This window comes from Phaenicophaeus curvirostris, chromosome 13, assembly GCF_032191515.1.
Source record: "Phaenicophaeus curvirostris isolate KB17595 chromosome 13, BPBGC_Pcur_1.0, whole genome shotgun sequence".
Taxonomy (NCBI): Eukaryota; Metazoa; Chordata; class Aves; order Cuculiformes; family Cuculidae; genus Phaenicophaeus; species Phaenicophaeus curvirostris.
In genome coordinates, this window is record NC_091404.1 from 8,939,528 (window position 1) to 8,956,776 (window position 17,249).

A 17,249-nucleotide genomic window follows, 5' to 3' on the forward strand; every position below is an offset into this window, starting at 1 on the left:
CATAATCCCCTAAAGAACAGTGGAATAAACACTTTGAAGAAAAACACACGGTGCCTCACGCATCATGTAGCAAGCTGTGCCAGCACATTCCCTACCCCATCTCCAACCTCCTCCCCATGTCATTCCTTTGCTTCACACGACCCATTACTCCCCTCATCCCAATTTCAGTCATAGCCATATTGTGTTATTTTGTAATAATACCTGTGTGGCATAGTTTGTTTATTGAAGGGCCCCCTTCTTTCCCATTCATTACTCATCTGAAGCATTACCACCCATACCCCTGCCTAGAGGCTTTGAGCACACCCTACCCAGTCACACAGGCTATCAGAAGCCTAAGCACAGTTAATCTAACTACAATAACTGCATAGTGGTCTCAAAACCATCAAAATTGCGATAGCGTCAAACATTTTACTGTTCACCCATGCACCAAGCGAGAATTTTTCAGCCAGCACAACTTTCCCTCTCCCATCACAGGGATACGGTAGAAAAGCCTGCCATCTAGTTTGTCACGCTGTATTAGCAGTGTGGCAAAATTCTATCCTTTAACTTCCTAGCACTTTGACAGTTTCCAGCAACCACCACTGTAAAAATTACACAAGAGGCTAGGGCTCCTAGGGGGCTGGTTTGCTTATTTTTCTGGTTTTTTGTTGTTGTTCATTTGTTTGTTTTTTCTTGCTTGGTTTTTAATGAGAATCATTACTAGGCCCTCTCTTACATAGCAAAAATCACGTAGGTAATATTTTGTTTTATTTCAAATATACTGTAAAGACTGTTTGAAGTTCATGTACATCAATCAATGTTAGGGTATGACAAATCCTGCTAATGACACAATCAACAGCATGATGATTTTCTCTGGAGACCTTCTAGCGGGTGCTGGCAGTTAACAGACTAATTGAGTCAGGCATCCCTAACCCCAAACCAAAGCCGATCACCCACACACTTTAATTGGCTGGGCACCCACCCCAGTGTTCTGCAGGCATCTTTTTAAAGAGAGATATACAGAAGAAAACTAAACTAATTTTGAGAAGTCACTGATTTTCCACTTCTCAATTCTCAATGGGGTACACAGACCAAGTTTTCCCAATTTTGTCTTTTTGAGAGTTGTCTCAAATCCCTTCCTAGTAATAAAATGAACAAACTTACAGTACCACTTTAAAGTCCTACACCATTAAAAATTTTTCATAACCATTTCATAGAAAACAAACCCTGAAACATCAAGAGTACTGATCTCTCCACAACTTTTATCAGTTTCCATATTTGTACATGTGGTAGGTTGACCCTGGCTGGGCAGTGCTTCTCTATCACTCCCTTCCTCAGTAGGACAGAAATAACAACAAAAGCCTCATGGCTCAAGATCAAGACCGAGAGATGGCTTGTCAATTACCATCATGGGCAAAACAGGCTCAGCTCGGGGAAATTAATTTACTACCAATCAAGCCAGAGTAGGGCAATGTGAAATAAAACCCAAATCCTAAAACACCTTCCCTCCCACCCTTCCCTTCTTCCCAGGCTCACCTTCACTCCCAATTTTCTCTGCTGCTTCCACACAAGCAGCACATGAGGATAGGGAATAGGAGGTTGTGGTCAGTTCGTCACACATCTCTGTTGCTTCTTCCCCCTCACACTCTTCCCTTGCTCAAGTGTGGGGTGCCTCTCATGGGAGACAGTCCTCCACAAATTTCTCTAACACGAGTCCTTTCCACAGGCTGCAGTTCTTCACAAACTACTCCAGTGTTGAGTCCCTCCCAGGGCCACCAGTCCTGCCAGTAAACATGCCCCATCGAGGGCTTCCCCCAGGATTACAGCCTCCTTCTGGCACATCCACCTGCTCAGTGTGGGATCCTCCACGGACCTACCACCAGCACTGACGGGCTCAGCCTCGCCTACAGGCAGGTCTGTCTTGGAGCTGACTGGCATTGGCTCTGTCAGACATGAGGGAAGCTTCTAGCAGCATCTCACAGAAGCCACCTCTGTAGCCCCCCCCACCAAAACACTGCCACATGCAAACAAAATACAGCACAGTATTATTTAAACTCTAAAAGAATGACAATGGGCATTACACAATTAAAAAGTTTACATGAGAATTAGCTTTGACATTAACAGAAACACCATATACATGAAGGAAACACTCAACCTAAAGAGACCACAACAAAGCTCTCGAAATACAATAAATCTTAGCATTGGTAAGGCACAACAGGAGTCCTGGTAGGATAGTTGTCCACGTCCACTCCGTGTTGTGTGGCTGCAGTTTCTTGTTCTTTGAGCTCCCTAGTCATGGTTTGATTCCACCACTGGACTGTTTTCATTGCACCATTTACCTGAGTGGTTGTTTCAGCTCCCAACCACAGGCAACAAAGCCCAGTACATAGCTGCTACTATGCAGAGACTCATGCGTTCCCTCTTTCCTCAAGGAAAAGATTGTGCCTCAAAGCAACATCTTCAAAGATCTTCCAAAGGCTGGATTAATGCTGAGCTCACTACCCTGAACTACTGAGACATTATAGCTCCTACACACTTAGGACAGGTCAAACTTTTCAGAATTTTTTAACTGAACAATTATAATAAGCAAATATATTCCTATGAAATTAACTTAGCTTCTACGAATTCTGGTATGTGAAACATAAATTAGATATAGCACAAGACCCAGCTAGTAAAGCATGATAGCAATGTTCCCATTTATTCTCAAGTATAAGCAGGGTAAAAACAGCTACTGAACAGTGGTACAGCTGATCCCTTTGTTGTAAGATGTGCTATATATGAACAGTACTAAATAGATTATTCAAAAACTGTTCGGTACAAGTGCTTGTTTATTGGATCTTGTATTACAGGGTAGTTCTTTATTAAGAGACAGTACTTGCTCTACAATGTACAGTTCATATAGTGGAGAAGAGAAAGCCAATATGCCAACGTAGAAACTAAATACTTATTTCAAGTACTATGTCAGCATTTCCCAGTTTCCTGGCAGCAACCTGAAAAGGGGCTTCTACATGAGAAAAGTTAATGTTTCAGAAACAAAATGTAAAAATTGATTTGCATTACTGTGACATAGTGCATATGCTTGTGCGCACCTGGGACTGGGGTGAAGAAGAGACAAATGAAACCCAGGAACACATTCCTCAAGCCATTGAGCACAGATAATCGATTTTTCTCTCAGTTCTGGTTAAGTTTTATCATGGACAAATGTAGCACCAAAACTATTCCAAGCCCTATATTAAGCAAAACACTTCCAAAAAATGCTCAACTGCTAAAGTGAACTGGATAACTCAAATTAACAGATCGACCTCAAGCACAACAGCTTAACTGTACTCATCACTGTTAACAGAGTTCTATGCGTTGCTGGAACCTCAGGAAAAATTTTTTAGTCTGCAGACTAAAAAGCTTGCTAACAACAGCACAAGAGTGAAATGAAACTCAGGTTATCCCACAACACAAAAATATCACCAAGGTTTGACTACAGAAAGTTTCTACACACAACCAAGAAAAAGGAAACACTCAACATATCATATCATTTCACAGTATATAAGTCAATATCTATGAAGAAAAGCAAGCTTTCCATATGATTGCTCTTGTATTCTGGTTCATAAAGGACAATATTTGCAGATGGCTACAGCTTGTTTTCTCATGCTCCTTCCTTTAATAGCCATTAGTGTTAACAGCCATAGCTGTTAGGGATATTACTCTACCACAGGAAATCCAACTACATCCTTTCGCAATTACAAAGGAGTTACATAAATGTAAAGACATAAAAAAAATACGCTATGCCATTTCCTTTGCATCACCAAGATTAACTGCGTAAGAACAGAAAGATGAGCAACGCAGTAATTAAGACAATCCTCCCAAAAGGAAATTAAATATTGAATTCTACACTGCAATAAAAAGTTTATATTTCACATTAGAAAAACATCACCTGAGCTTTTAACCGACTCAATTTTTGCAATTACTTCCAAACTCAGAAAAATATTATGTCTGTCTGTCCCACTGGGCTGGTTTGGGCTGGAATAGGGTTATTTTCCTTCACAGTAGCTGCGATGGGGCCATGATTTTGGTGTGTGCTGGAAAAGTGCTGATAGCACAGGGCTGTTTTTGTTACTGCTGAACAGCACTCGAACAGAGTCAAGGACTTTTCTTCCTCTCACCCCATTCCACTAGCAAGGAAGCCAGGGGTACACAAGAGGTTGGGAGGGGACACTATCCCAAGGGAAATCCCACACCGTATGGCACCACGCTCAGTATATAAAGCTGGGGAAAGACATAAATGGGGCATATTCGAAGTGATGGAATTTGTCTTCCCAATTCATTGTTATGTGTGCTGGGATGGCTGAACACCTGCCTGCCAATAGGAAGCAGCATACAAATTCCTTGTTCCATGCTTTGCTTGTGTGCATGGCTTTTGCTTGCCCTATTAAACTGTCTTTATCTCAACCTACAAGTTTTCTCCCTTTACTCTTCTGATTCTCTGCCCATCCTACTGGGGGAGAGCGAGTAAGTGGCTGCGTGGGACTCAGTTCCTGGCTGGCATTAAACCACAACACCCATAAATCAGGAAACTATCCACAGCAAAGCGAAATCCTACCTTTTCCACTGTAGTTGGATAGTGAGTGATGTAGCTTTTCTTTAACTAGCAATTTAATTACTCGAAAATATAATGCTTCTGTCATGCCAATCTAATATTCAGAGCAAGCCAGAAAAATACAAGGAATGGCAAAAACAGCTACAGGATTTTTCTCAAAAGTATGTAATTATTTCATTCTAATTCCAAGTGAAGACCCCCTCCGATCAATGTAGTAAAGGCTGGCTAAAGAGCAACTTCCATCAGCGTTAAAGAAAACACCAGTACACATTCAAGATGAACACAAATCTTATTCTAACCAGAGCTGAGGCATTAGCCTCATCTTTGAACGTGGTTATACATTGTGAAGAATGCTTTTCATTCGGCATACAAAAATTTCATTTACAGTCTGTAGGCATCACATGATGATGATCTTCTTTCTAGTCCTGTTTGCCTTCCCGCCACTGTCGAGAACCTTCGTTCCATGCTACATATACAAAGAGGGCAAGTACCACGTGAACAGTGACTACAGCAACTATGGCAGCATAAAAATAGCTGTCTCTGTCGGACATTCCTAAGGTACCTGAGAACATAAAGAAAGTAAAGAACATAAGTTATTAGGAACATCGAAATGGCACCTCACAATTCTTCCTAGAGACCAAAGCTACATTTACTTCTGTATCGAAAGCCTGAGCTCAGAAAGATACTTAAGAAAGAATTCACCATGATATCTACATATGTTGAAACTATTTCTGGAATAAATCAACACTGCAGTTATTCAATATTCAAGATAAAATATCCTGGTTTTGAAGTCAGTTTAGAGTTCTATAACATTAACTTTTTCTGTTACTATCTTCTAGCACCAAATAAACCTCAGCATCCTTTTATTCATAGATGTTGCTCTCTTTGTGGGGCAGGAAAATGAAGCGGGAAAATAATTATATAATTTATTTGCTATAATAGGATAAAACTGTGGAACAACAACTAAATTTAGAGGACTTTTACCTTCTATATTTAGGCCATAAAACAACAATTCCTCAGCAGTTAAGATACATGAATGCATCTCACATGAAATAAGCCCTCAAATATCAGAAGACCAAATACAAAAATATAGTTTCCCTTCATTCTTTAAAAAAAAAAAAACCACACAAAACTCCCATAAAGTATCCAAACACAACCCCACATATCACACCACACCAAAAATATCACCCTCCAAACCCAAACCCAAGCCTATCAATGCCAGCAGATGTTGCTGTTAACTGACAAAGCAAAGTTCAGGCTCATTACAGCTCAGGGAAAAAAAACCAAAAACCATGCTAAAAAGGATCTTGAAAGTTACTCAGCAAGCTTTCGGCTTTAGCCTTCAGAACTACATACAGCAGTACACACCAAAGGAGAATCATCTTGGAACAACTCAGTCCTGTACTCACAAACTGCTCCTAAAAGCAGCTGCTTTCTCCCTCCCTGTTCCCTGCTTTTGAAGGACATACTTTTCTCCAGCAGCATTAGGAATTTATTAGAGCTTAGCAGAATCAAGGCTAGTACGTGGCTGGTTGGTAGAACTGCTTCAAATCAACAGCTAACAGCTCTCCTTTTTTTTTTTTTCCCCCTCTTTATTTTCAACTAAAAAAAAGCCCTACCAGAAACCACTTTCTATACCTGAAACTGGGTATATGATATAACTGATCTACACTTAGAAATGCAGGTGTTTTAAAAAGCAAAAAATAAACTCAGTAAACAACATTATTCTGTCTTGTTAGTTTGCTACCCTTGGAGGAAACATATCTGTGGTGATTCTGATAAAAGTCTGCTGCAGGATGGTGTCAGATACCCTTTGGGTCAGGGAAGTGATGCACCTGTACACTATATAGAACATTGTATACCAAACAGCAAATATTGGATTGCAGACCACAACGCAGGGAAGGATGTATCAACCATTTATATAATTTTCTGTTCTAATTAGACATTACAAGGCCTTTAGTCTTCATAAGGAAACAAATACTCGAAACAGGAAGGAGAACAAAGATGCCATTAGAGCACTGTGCTTCTCTTTATTTTTTTTTTTAATAGTAACGCTAATGGCAGAAACAGAATTACCTTCAAATACATAAGCCTTTGATGAAAAATATAGCCCAACAGGTAATGTGATCATTAGAGCTGTGAAGAATAGAAGTGTTCTTAAAGTTGATGTTAATGAACCCTCATTTCTGAAATAAATAAGAAAAGTTACACAGAGAAAGTCACAAAAAATATGCCTGAAATAGGACAAGAACTCATCCCAAACAGAAGCCAATTACTTCTCAAGAATTCAGTACGTATATTATTTGGAAGTGATAAAGACTTGGAGTATGCATTTGTTGGCTGCAATATAAAAATCACAATATTCAAAACAATGCAATGATTCTGCCAGTCAAGGCTCCCAAACAACATTAAAAACAGCATTAAGGCTTTTCTGTCCTTGCTTTGGAAGTATTAACAACATGGGGGGGGTTACATCAATGTATTTATCAGTGCTTTATTAAAAAATTATTAAATATGTAGTCTTAGATACACATACATTTGTCATATGACAGTATTTTGCATTAAAGCTTGCCAAGTTTCCTCTTTTTTAAAAAAAACCAACCCTACAAGTCTATGAAAATGACAAATCCAACAGTCCAAGATGCAGAAGGAAGCATGCAGAATGACTTTAATGACTCACTAACGGAAGTGAAGTTCCTTTATACTAGATATTGTTCCTCTGTTTAAAATAATTGCTCAATTTCCACTGAGAATGTTGGAATAACTATAGCAATAGTCAGAAAACGGAGCCAATATACCTAAACATTCACAACTTTTTTTGCCCTCACAGGCCTGAGCTTAGAAGGCCCTGAACAAGAAAATCACAATGAAGCATTATGTACTTGATAAGGTCTCCCTGAACTTGTTCAGCTAGAACAGGTTATATGTCTACAAAACACCAAATACAGTGTGGGTTTGCGTGTGCTTCCACCAGTTTTCACTCACTCAGCTTGGCTGACTACGTGATTTTTATGCAGATGTAAACACGTAAACCAAGCAACACCCTTTTGACTTTCAAAGGCTACCAGATTCAATGGCATGTGTCCTTGAGGTTTTGAAACAGAAATATGCATAAAAAACAAGTCAAGCCAGGGATATATAATCTTAAAATTCCTAGGTATCTCCACAGTGATTTTTGTATAAGTAATTTCAAAAGGTTTTATCAAGATGTATTTGTGCCATGGTATATTGCTTGAAATCACACATTATCATTGACATTTCTTTGGAAACATACGTGGGAAAAAACCCACCCCCACTGTCTGACAGTCATTAAAACACAAAGATAAGTAGCCATACACAGGTTTTGCACTAAAGCAAGAGCCCTGTACTGATCATGTACTGCCACACATTTATGTAGCATATTCACAGAATCATGGAATGCTTTGCCTCGGAAGGGACCTTAAAGATCAGCCAGTTCCGACCCTGCTGCCACAGGCAGGGACATCTCCCACTTTTTAAAGTAGTAAAAAAAAAAAAATAGGAACTCGGAATCTTTTCCTTTACTAGGGTTTGACTCAAGGTCTGTCGGGGTGGAAGGCACAACTCCATTCAGATTTTCCCTACGGAAACGTGAAGCTCTTCTCTACCCACCCACAGAACAAGACGACCTCCAGCCTGCTACCGAATTTAACAGCTCCCCTGTGGACAAACGCTTTTCTCTAACACACTCCCATCACTTCCCCTCGCAGGAAAAGCAAATCCCCGGGTCCAACCTCGGCGCTAACGAGGAGTTTTTACCGGAGGCCGGTCCGAGATGCTCGGGGTTGGGCAGCAGACCCGGAGGCGTCGCCACCCCGTGTGTCCCTGACAGCGCAGGAGGGATCCCCGCCCTCCCGGCGGCACCGAGTGCGCCCCTCGCCCTGCATCCCCCCCTCTCCCCGTCCCTCCCCTCGCCGGGACTCACTGCCTGAACTCGGCGACGGGCACGGCCTCCCCGCGCCGCTCCAAGGCCGCCATGGCCGCCGCCGGAAGCCAGCGCCGCGCGTGCGCGGGCCGGCGCCGTCCCCATGGCAACCGCGAGGCGCGGGGCGGGGCCCGGCGGGAAGGGCCGAGCCCTGGGGGCCGGGGAGGGGTCGGTAACCTCACCGAACACAGTGGCGAGGGCTGAGCAGTTCTCTAAGGGGAAGCGGCTCTATAGTCTACATGCTCTATAGTGGCCGTTAGTCTATATTGACTTTTCTCTATAGCGCCCACTATTCTCTATTCTGTGTATTGCCTCTTGTTCTATAATCTCTGCTCTCTGTTGCCCATTATTCTGTATTCTATATACTGCCCGTTATTCTATATTCTCTGTTCTCTATATTGTCCATTTTTCTGTATTCTTTGTATTCTATATATTCTGTATTCTCTATATTGCCTATTATGCTATATCCTGTTTAGCCTGGAGAAGAGGAGGCTGAGGGGAGACCTCATTGCTCTCTACAACTCCCTGAAAGGAGGTTGTGGAGAGGAGGGAGCTGGGCTCTTCTCCCAAGTGACAGGGGACAGGACGAGAGGGAATGGCCTCAAGCTCCGCCAGGGGAGGTTCAGGCTGGACATTAGGAAAAAATTCTTCACAGGAAGGGCCATTGGGCACTGGCAGAGGCTGCCCAGGGAGGGGGTTGAGTCACCTTCCCTGGAGGTGTTTAAGGCACGGGTGAACGAGGTGCTGAGGGACATGGTTTAGTGTTTGATAGGAATGGTTGGACTCAATGATCTGGTGGGTCTCTTCCAACCTGGTTATTCTATGATTCTCTGTTCTCTATAATGCCTGTTATTCTATATTGCCTGTTATTCTATATACTCCATTCTGTATTATCTATGTTGCCCGTTAGAAGGGAAGTTTGTATCACAGGCTTCCTGCTCTCCTAGCACTAAAGTTAATCAAAATTCCTTCTCTGTCCAAAGATAAAACTTCTGGTCAAAACGGTCCTCACCATAACTAAGAGGTGCTGCAAAGGAGAGACTGAGGACTCGTGCAGATCACACTCTCCTGCAGCCTGGCTGGGCGCTGAGCATTTCCAGGATGATGCTCTGCTCAAGCTGTTAGTACATGTTCCTGTTGAACCTACTCCTCTCTGCTTCAATACTTGCCAAGGGACAGACTTGAACCCAGCTTTTCAACAGAAACCCAGGGCATTACCATCTCTGTGCTTTTTAACGAGTCTTATTTGCAGGGGTATTCTGATGAAATCAGAATGACTTCCCTCACCTGGGCTAGAGGCAATGGACACTATGTTCCAGAATGTAAGGGCAGGAGGGAAAGAGCAACTCTGCCTGCAGCACTAACTTTCTCCCCTCCGATTGTGAATAGCGAGGCCTTTTCTTATGTTTTCTCCTATAGATGTGAAAAAGAAGGTGAATTTTGTTAGAAACTTTTTTTTTTTATTAAGCAATGAAATGAACCAGCAGCTCCCTCCTGTTTGTTAAGATGAAGCACAGTTCAGGCTGTTTAGTTATGGAGGAATGTCTGGCTCTCGTGGTCACACTTTCACAATAAACCAACCAATTTTACACTCTCTTAAAACATGACAGTCCTCCTTTCAATTGATTCCGCTGCTGCCTGAGCCAGCAAGAGAGACATTTGCAGGAGGAGGCAGGTGTGGACCCAGGGACACGTTGGAGACCGTTCTCAGCTGGATGGGGATGGAAGTAGGGTTTGCTGTGTAACATGAGCTTAAAACTTCAAACAAGGTCTCAAGAACATCTAATTAAACTCCAGCTAGCCACTCACAAAATCTAACCCGAATATGTAAGCAGGTTTTATTTATTTAGGGAATAATTGATGAAGAACAGTAATTTGGAAAAAAAATCAGTATGTAGTTAAGATATAAATCAGATGACTGAGTAAAATCCGAATGTAGGTGCAGCGAACATTTAATCACTAGGTACATGACTTTCCTGTTTGTTTCCCCAGTAGGAAAAGAAATGACTGAAGGCAGGTTAATAACAAAACAAAACATAACAAAAAAAAGTCGAATAAGTCTCATCATATAAACTTAGCATAAAGATACATATCAGTCAATGGAACATAGCAGATCACTCAAGGCTTAACAGCCCATCATTAATTTTTAATATAAAATTACTTCATATCTCATTACACTGATGCTTTCATCTACTACACTAATAACAATTTTGCTGAATGATTTCCTGCATGTTTAACTGTTCTTCTTTCATGAGCACATAAGGGAAATAAAAATTGTTAGAAAAAAATTGCAACTGTGAGGAAAAAAAGCTTTTTATTTGTATTTCTGTGTCAGTTGTTTTAAAAGATCTGGAGCACACAAAGTCTTGTCAGTTTGCTTCAGGTTTTATATATCAAGTGTTCTGAAATTTCCATCAGACCACAGACCTGCTTTACCTTTTGGATTATGGAGTAAATACAACATTTACCCTTAAGCAAAAACTGTGCTGTAAGCACAAGAAGCTGCCAAGTTAGCCGAGACCAAAGAGCTGCTGTTCTAAGACACTGTCCTCAACAACCATTGCAAGGGGATGCTTGAAGAGTATAACTATTAAAACTCATACTGAGCAATTCATTTCCTGGGACACTGTCGCAGTTCGCAGCGCTGAGCTCTATGGAGAACACTACCAGCAGGTGAAAGGATTCCTGTTTGTCCAGCAAACTGAGCAAGAAAGCCTGTTAGTCTGGTATCTGGCCACACACCTCCAAGTGCTTGGAGCATTTTCTTTTCCTCCTCAGCTTCACTGGTACTAGATACTGTGAATTGCGGGCCTGTAAAACTAAAAGCAACGTGAAAACACAACTCATTGTGTAACTGCTGAACTCGGTTCATTTGGGCTCATTTGGTGCAGTGAGGGGGCTTTGAAGTCCAGACTGAGAACACAGCCTGTGCGATGGAGAGCTCTGTGATGCTGAACCACCCCTGCTTTCCTGGGGTCTGCATCTCAGAGGGTGCAGAGCTGCTGGGAAGGTGCCTGCTGAAGCAATACCATCTAGTGGCAGACGGAGAAAAGAATCCTCCCAACCTGTACAAAGCTGCAAAGGTGAAAACTGCAAAGATAATATTTAAAAACAAAACCACCTGCTTGTGAATATTTTGTTTTCAAAGTTTGTTTCCATGGTAATGTATAAAAAAGGAATATATAAAACAGATGATCAGAAAAGGAGCTGGAGAAGGGAAGGGACCGTGGTTACTGGGGCCAGTAACAGGCTCAGGTGACAAGGCCTGATGTTGCACAAGTGCCAAGTGACCCCAAGGGTTTGGCTTTTGAAATTAGATTTCCCAGCAACAAACAAGCAGTGCTGTGCAGTAACAGCTTTGAAGCTGTTAACTACTTGCTTAGAATTAGCAAATGTTTTTTACGTGGTTAGAGCTCAGCCCCAAAGGAGATAGTGTAAAAGACAATGCATTTCTGAGACAAGGCTTTATTTCAAGTCATGATTTGTCACGGTTGGGGGAAGGATATGTAACATTTGTGACAGGATTCGCAGTGAGGAGGGACAATTCCTATGTAAGAAATCTGGCATTTGTAGGGAATGATAAAATCTTTTATTACACCAACTGACAGAGCCTATGCAAACACATAGATACTTGTAGGGGCTCTCAGTCTCTTCTGCTGAATAATAAGGACTTCTGTGCTGGAACACTGCCCATTTTTTCCCGATGATGTCAGCTGATCTAATTAAAGATGTTAGCTCTTCCTTTTTCAGTTTCTTGACGTTCTTGGCTCCAGCAATACTACAAATAACTCTCTACTTATCTGTTTTGTGAAGCTCTAAACCCCCAAAAGAGAGAGAAATTTCTCAAAAGGTGAAATAAATGGATTGGCTAACCCTTCATGATACTCAGGACAAAAGCCCGGATTTTTAATATAATGCAATAAGTAATGTTTATGCTTTAGGTTAGCAAAGAAACAATTTATATGTGCATTATAGGGGTATATTCACTTTTATGATTCTCTTGCTGTCGTTGCACATCCTGGGACAGATAAGAAGAAAGAGCTAAGACACTCGTATTAGCCAGTGGAGCTTAGAAGTCTCACAGTCTAGTTTCCACCTCCCACTACTATTGCAGTCATTTTGCAAAGAAAGCATAGGACTACTGATGGAAGTGGCTGCCACACGTCACATTCATTGTGAAATACCTGAGGTGAGAAATACCAGCTGGTGAAATACCAGCTGAGGTGGGAAAAGCTTCATTCCCACAGCTGATATAAGTCAACCCATACTTGGCAATTACAGGTGAGACTCCAGATACTGATACATGTCACGTGCAATTAAACCAGTATGCAATATTTTATACCTCTGCCCTGACAAACAATGCTGACTATAGAGTGGGTGTTGTAAATATTTTTTACAGGTTTAGGGTGCAGGAGGTACTTTTCTGAAAAAGAATGTATGCAAGCACAAATGCACAGAAAACACGGTCCCTCCCACTGCTCTTTGGGTTATAGTTAGCTTTGGAAAATACATCAGGTTTTTTGAAGATGGAGAGTTACAGGAGTGACACTTCTCTTCTACAGAATATAAAAACCAGCCAGATAGTCCAATCCAGTACATCAAGCAGCTTAGGAAAGACCCAACACTGGGAGGAGCAGCCTCACAGCACTGGTTTGCCATTATTGGCAAGGTGTATAAAAAGTGCTTGGAATTTGGAAACCCTCAGAGAGTTCATTAAATCTTGGTTTTGAGCTAATGTAACAGTAAGCTGCAAAGGGACGGCCATGTCCATCTGCCTCCTGTAATGCTTGGCACCAGGGTTCAGCTGCAAGAGTTTGTAGAGCTTGTTCTATTTCACAGCATCAGTACATCTAGGGTTTAGTTTGGTGCTTTAGACCAGCTGAAAATCTGTTCTTTGACTGTAACTTGATCATGCACACAGGAAAGTCACAGCTAACTAATTTCACATTAGATTGTTAGATAAAATTTCACAGAATTGTTTAGCTGAGGCAGACCACAAACTACATTCCACTTTTGCCAAAAATTTTTTGTCACAAAGGGGAGATTATTTTTCTAGTTAATACTAGGAATTTTCCAAGAAAAAAGCCTTTGTTGAAGGCAAAACAACTGAGCTGCTTTAAATGCCCAGGAAAACCATCAAAACCTGGAGACTTTTCTACCCTTATATCCAGACACAGGCACTAAACAATTCATCTGGGATTACATGGGGTCTCCTGCATTTATTTGGTGTTTGTCTTCCGTAACTGATTCTTTAAGAAACTTATGTGCACCTATACTAGAAAACCAATTAGGACTGAGGCACAGGCACAAACTCTACCTGCCATTGTCCCTATTATATGTCTGCCAGGTTGGCCTTGGAATGAGTTTGTCCTGCAGCAGCCAGTGCTCTGCAGGCACTGAGCAGAGACAGCTGGGCAGCACCGGATCCCAGCAGGTGACATAGAAAAAAACATATTCTCTTGCTGTGTTCACAGGCACCACTGGAAGCAAGACAATGCTGGAACAAGCACTACCAGGCAACACCTTGTATCAGCAGGGTTTGAGGTTGGCATACTGGCTTCTAGGCAGGGAAAGTTGTGGCCAAGGCTGCAGTGCACTGGGAGGCACAGGGGAAAGGAGATTTATCAGTCTGAATAGCAGGGGCTTGTGTCACAAACATTAAATGTGGCCCTCAACCACACACACACAAATAAACTGGAAAAGTAGTTTCCTGGACAGGTCTAGAGCTATGTTTTACGGAGTACAGAAACACGTATGAGCTTTATGGCTTGAATAATGTCTAGTCATAGAAATTATGTTGTTTTATGCAATGGGAACTGTAAGACTTTATGCCTACTAGGTCTGGGATGGCAGCCCTTGTCGTTCGGAAGATACCCTCAGTAGCAGGATTACAGCCTGCTTACCTGTGAGAGTAGAAGAAGCAGGAAGAAACCCGGATCTCCAGTAAGTTCCTTAGAAGGGCCTGGCGTGAAGCATTCTGCTTTGGCTTTAACACTATCTTTTTGGTGAAGGATAAGAGAGAAGGGGTCCTTTGCTATGGGGCAGGATTACAACAACACCTCCATGCCTTTCCTTCTGTCCTAAAAGGCATTTCTGCTTCCTGGAAGTCACCTTGGCCAAGTTGTTGCATTACAGCCTTCTTACTCAATGCATGGGGTCAGATAACAGCAGAGGGATGCTGTTTGCATTCTGACCCCCATGATACACCCGCCAATGTGAGAGTCACAGCTTCCCAGCTGCTTCAGCACTGGCCCTCAGGATCTAGTACCATTATTTCAGCAAAGGATTGGACAACGTTTTACCTTCATCTTGCAGAGCTGGAAACAAAACAAAATAAAACCCCAACACCCCACATATTTGAAAAGGATACCTGAAAAGACTGATGGTTATAAAAGTGACATGGTGAATGAAAAATTACTTCTTGGTGCTATAACTGTGGTCCATCATAAATGGCTGAGAATGAGAGTGAAAATACAGTTGTTATTATTATTCATATGCATGAGTGCACACTGACTGTAAATTCTTCCTCTCCCCAGATCTGTGAACCTTTCTCTCAAAGGCTGCTGTTCTTGGCAGTCCCGTAATAATTCAATTACATCACCTACTACTAACATTAAGTCCTTGAACAGGAGTAAAAGTACTTCCAAAACCCATTCAGGGACATGAATGCAAATTCTTTTTTCAGAAAATAATCCAATTTAGACAAGCAGTCCTCATCTTGGTTAGGCCTCAAAGTTCCGATCTCCTTCAAAGTTAATTAGAAATCAAAGGTTTTTGGCACCAACCAGGTCCTGGCAGACCTCTTGCCATCTTTTTATTAATGGAACTGGGGAAATCTTTGTCCAGGCACTGTGAGCAACTGGCAACAGAGACTAGAGACCTTTAAGAAGTCAAACCCCATCAGATTCAGCTAAATACTTTTAAGATCCCTATTCCCATCACTGATACTAAAGAACCTTTAAACCAGAGATAAAAAAGACACTGCTTGGGAGTAAATAGTACTATATCACAACAACTAGTGATACAACTATATGACTACATTGTGTGGGAGGATTTTAAAACCTGTCATTTCTTTGTTAAAACAGTCCTAAAAGTGAAGGACTTCTGATAAGCTTCACAACATCAATTACATGAAAATGGCTTTCCTTTCTCCCTGCTCCAGTGAATCTGTTTTATTTTCATTCCAACTGACACAACAAAAGTGCTTTTTGTCCTGCATCCTGGAAAGCATCACATATATCCAACATCCTGGGCCAACCCCACCACAAAATTTATAAAATTTTATAAAATTACCAGCTTTTTCCCCCATCCTGTTCCATGCTGAGCCATCCATCAGCATGACAGTGATGTTATTTGCATTCTCCAGTAAAACAAATACTAGTGCTCTTATAGCCATACAGGATGCCAGCGGCTTAGGATATAAGCCAGACTTCCTCAACTCGATTAATAGAGTAGCTAAAATTTAACTGAGACTGCGGTTTCAGTTCTGACCTTTGCATGTAGATTCTTAATTAGCTAATAAAAATCTCCAAGGTCAGCCACACTGACAGGACTTACGTGTTTCGATTCAGCACTCACCCCAAAGATACTTGAATCCAGCCAGAGCCTCAGTTTGGCTTTCAGGTGAATGAATGAACACTGCTCAAAGGACACCACAAATAGCTGTATTTAACTTACTGAGCAGCAGAGTTCATAGTTCCTGCTTCGAGAAGGATGGAGAGGTAAAAGGCAAGCTTCTCTCTTTGCCCAGCTTTCTTGCTAGGCACAAGCAGGAGCAAGTCACCAGGAGATGCTGCAGAGAGACTCAGTAGTGTGTCCCCTGTCCCGTTCCAGGGCTTTGCAGGTAAATGCTTTGCTTTATCCAAAGCACTGATGCTCACTTTGCTCCTGGAAAAAGGCAAACACAGAATGTGTCACAGCAGCAGTGACTGCACAACTGTATAGTCAAATATCTCTGAAGTTGTTTAATCTCTACAGCTTTAGAACACAAATAGGTGTCTGTTTGGTTTTTAATCACAGGAAGGATGTGGACTATAATAATCTGGAGCTTTAGATATTTTCAGATTTGGAAATATCAAGAAGATGGAAGAAATTCACCACTCTCCCTGGACATATGGAAGCCCTGCCCACAACTCCTCCGAGACCTCACTAGGAACAGGAATTACATCCTTTTAATCTCACATGGGAAAACAGCTGAAGCTCTCTGAGGAGTTCAGCATTTAGACTTCATTTTTTCTGATTTTCTACTTAATCTAGCAAAAAAAAGCCCCAAACCTATAGAACACTCCAAGCCTGGTACTGAAGACCCTGAGGTTGTCGTGGGGACAGATACAGATCCTTGGAGAAGCTTTCTAGCAGGCATTGAAGGACCCTGCTCCATAGACCCTGGCTGGATGAAATGCAGCCACAGGGAGACATGAGGGTGCAAAGCACCCTGCATGTTGCAGAGGCCAGTGTTTCTCAGTCTTTCCCTTCAACATGATGATCTCTCCTCCACAAGAAGACTTCTCATCACGTCTAGTCTTTTCAGCATACAAACCCATCAGTGCTGCCTCTGTAATTGGTTTGCATGTAGGGACTTGTGTGTTTTGAGAAGCTGCTGAAGAACAGGGAGCCTTGAAGGACCTTAAGACACAGAAGTCTGGGCAAGATTCTCTTTGTTTTCCATTGTCATAACTTTCCATTACCTCATCTCTGCCTTATGACTTCCCTCCTCATACAGGCACACACTCCTAT

At 41.9% G+C, this 17,249-nt stretch overlaps 1 protein-coding gene and 1 long non-coding RNA gene across 2 annotated transcripts in view; both read right to left on the minus strand.

Annotated features, from left to right (window-relative positions):
• Nucleotides 1-3,142: 3,142 nt before the first annotated feature.
• LOC138726210 (uncharacterized) overlaps nucleotides 3,143-17,249 on the minus strand; it is a 219,331-nt gene continuing 205,224 nt past the window's right edge. The window contains exon 2 of the long non-coding RNA XR_011338390.1: nucleotides 3,143-4,468. This is a non-coding gene — a long non-coding RNA (uncharacterized lncRNA). The remainder of the gene's footprint in view (nucleotides 4,469-17,249) is intronic.
• Nucleotides 4,841-8,597, minus strand: VMA21 (vacuolar ATPase assembly factor VMA21). The gene is made up of 3 exons (XM_069867733.1): nucleotides 8,514-8,597; nucleotides 6,647-6,756; nucleotides 4,841-5,132 (listed from the first exon to the last, which is right to left on the minus strand). Exons 1-3 carry the CDS (start codon nucleotides 8,564-8,566, stop codon nucleotides 4,990-4,992), a joined length of 306 nt encoding a protein of 101 aa, XP_069723834.1. The 5' UTR covers nucleotides 8,567-8,597; the 3' UTR covers nucleotides 4,841-4,989.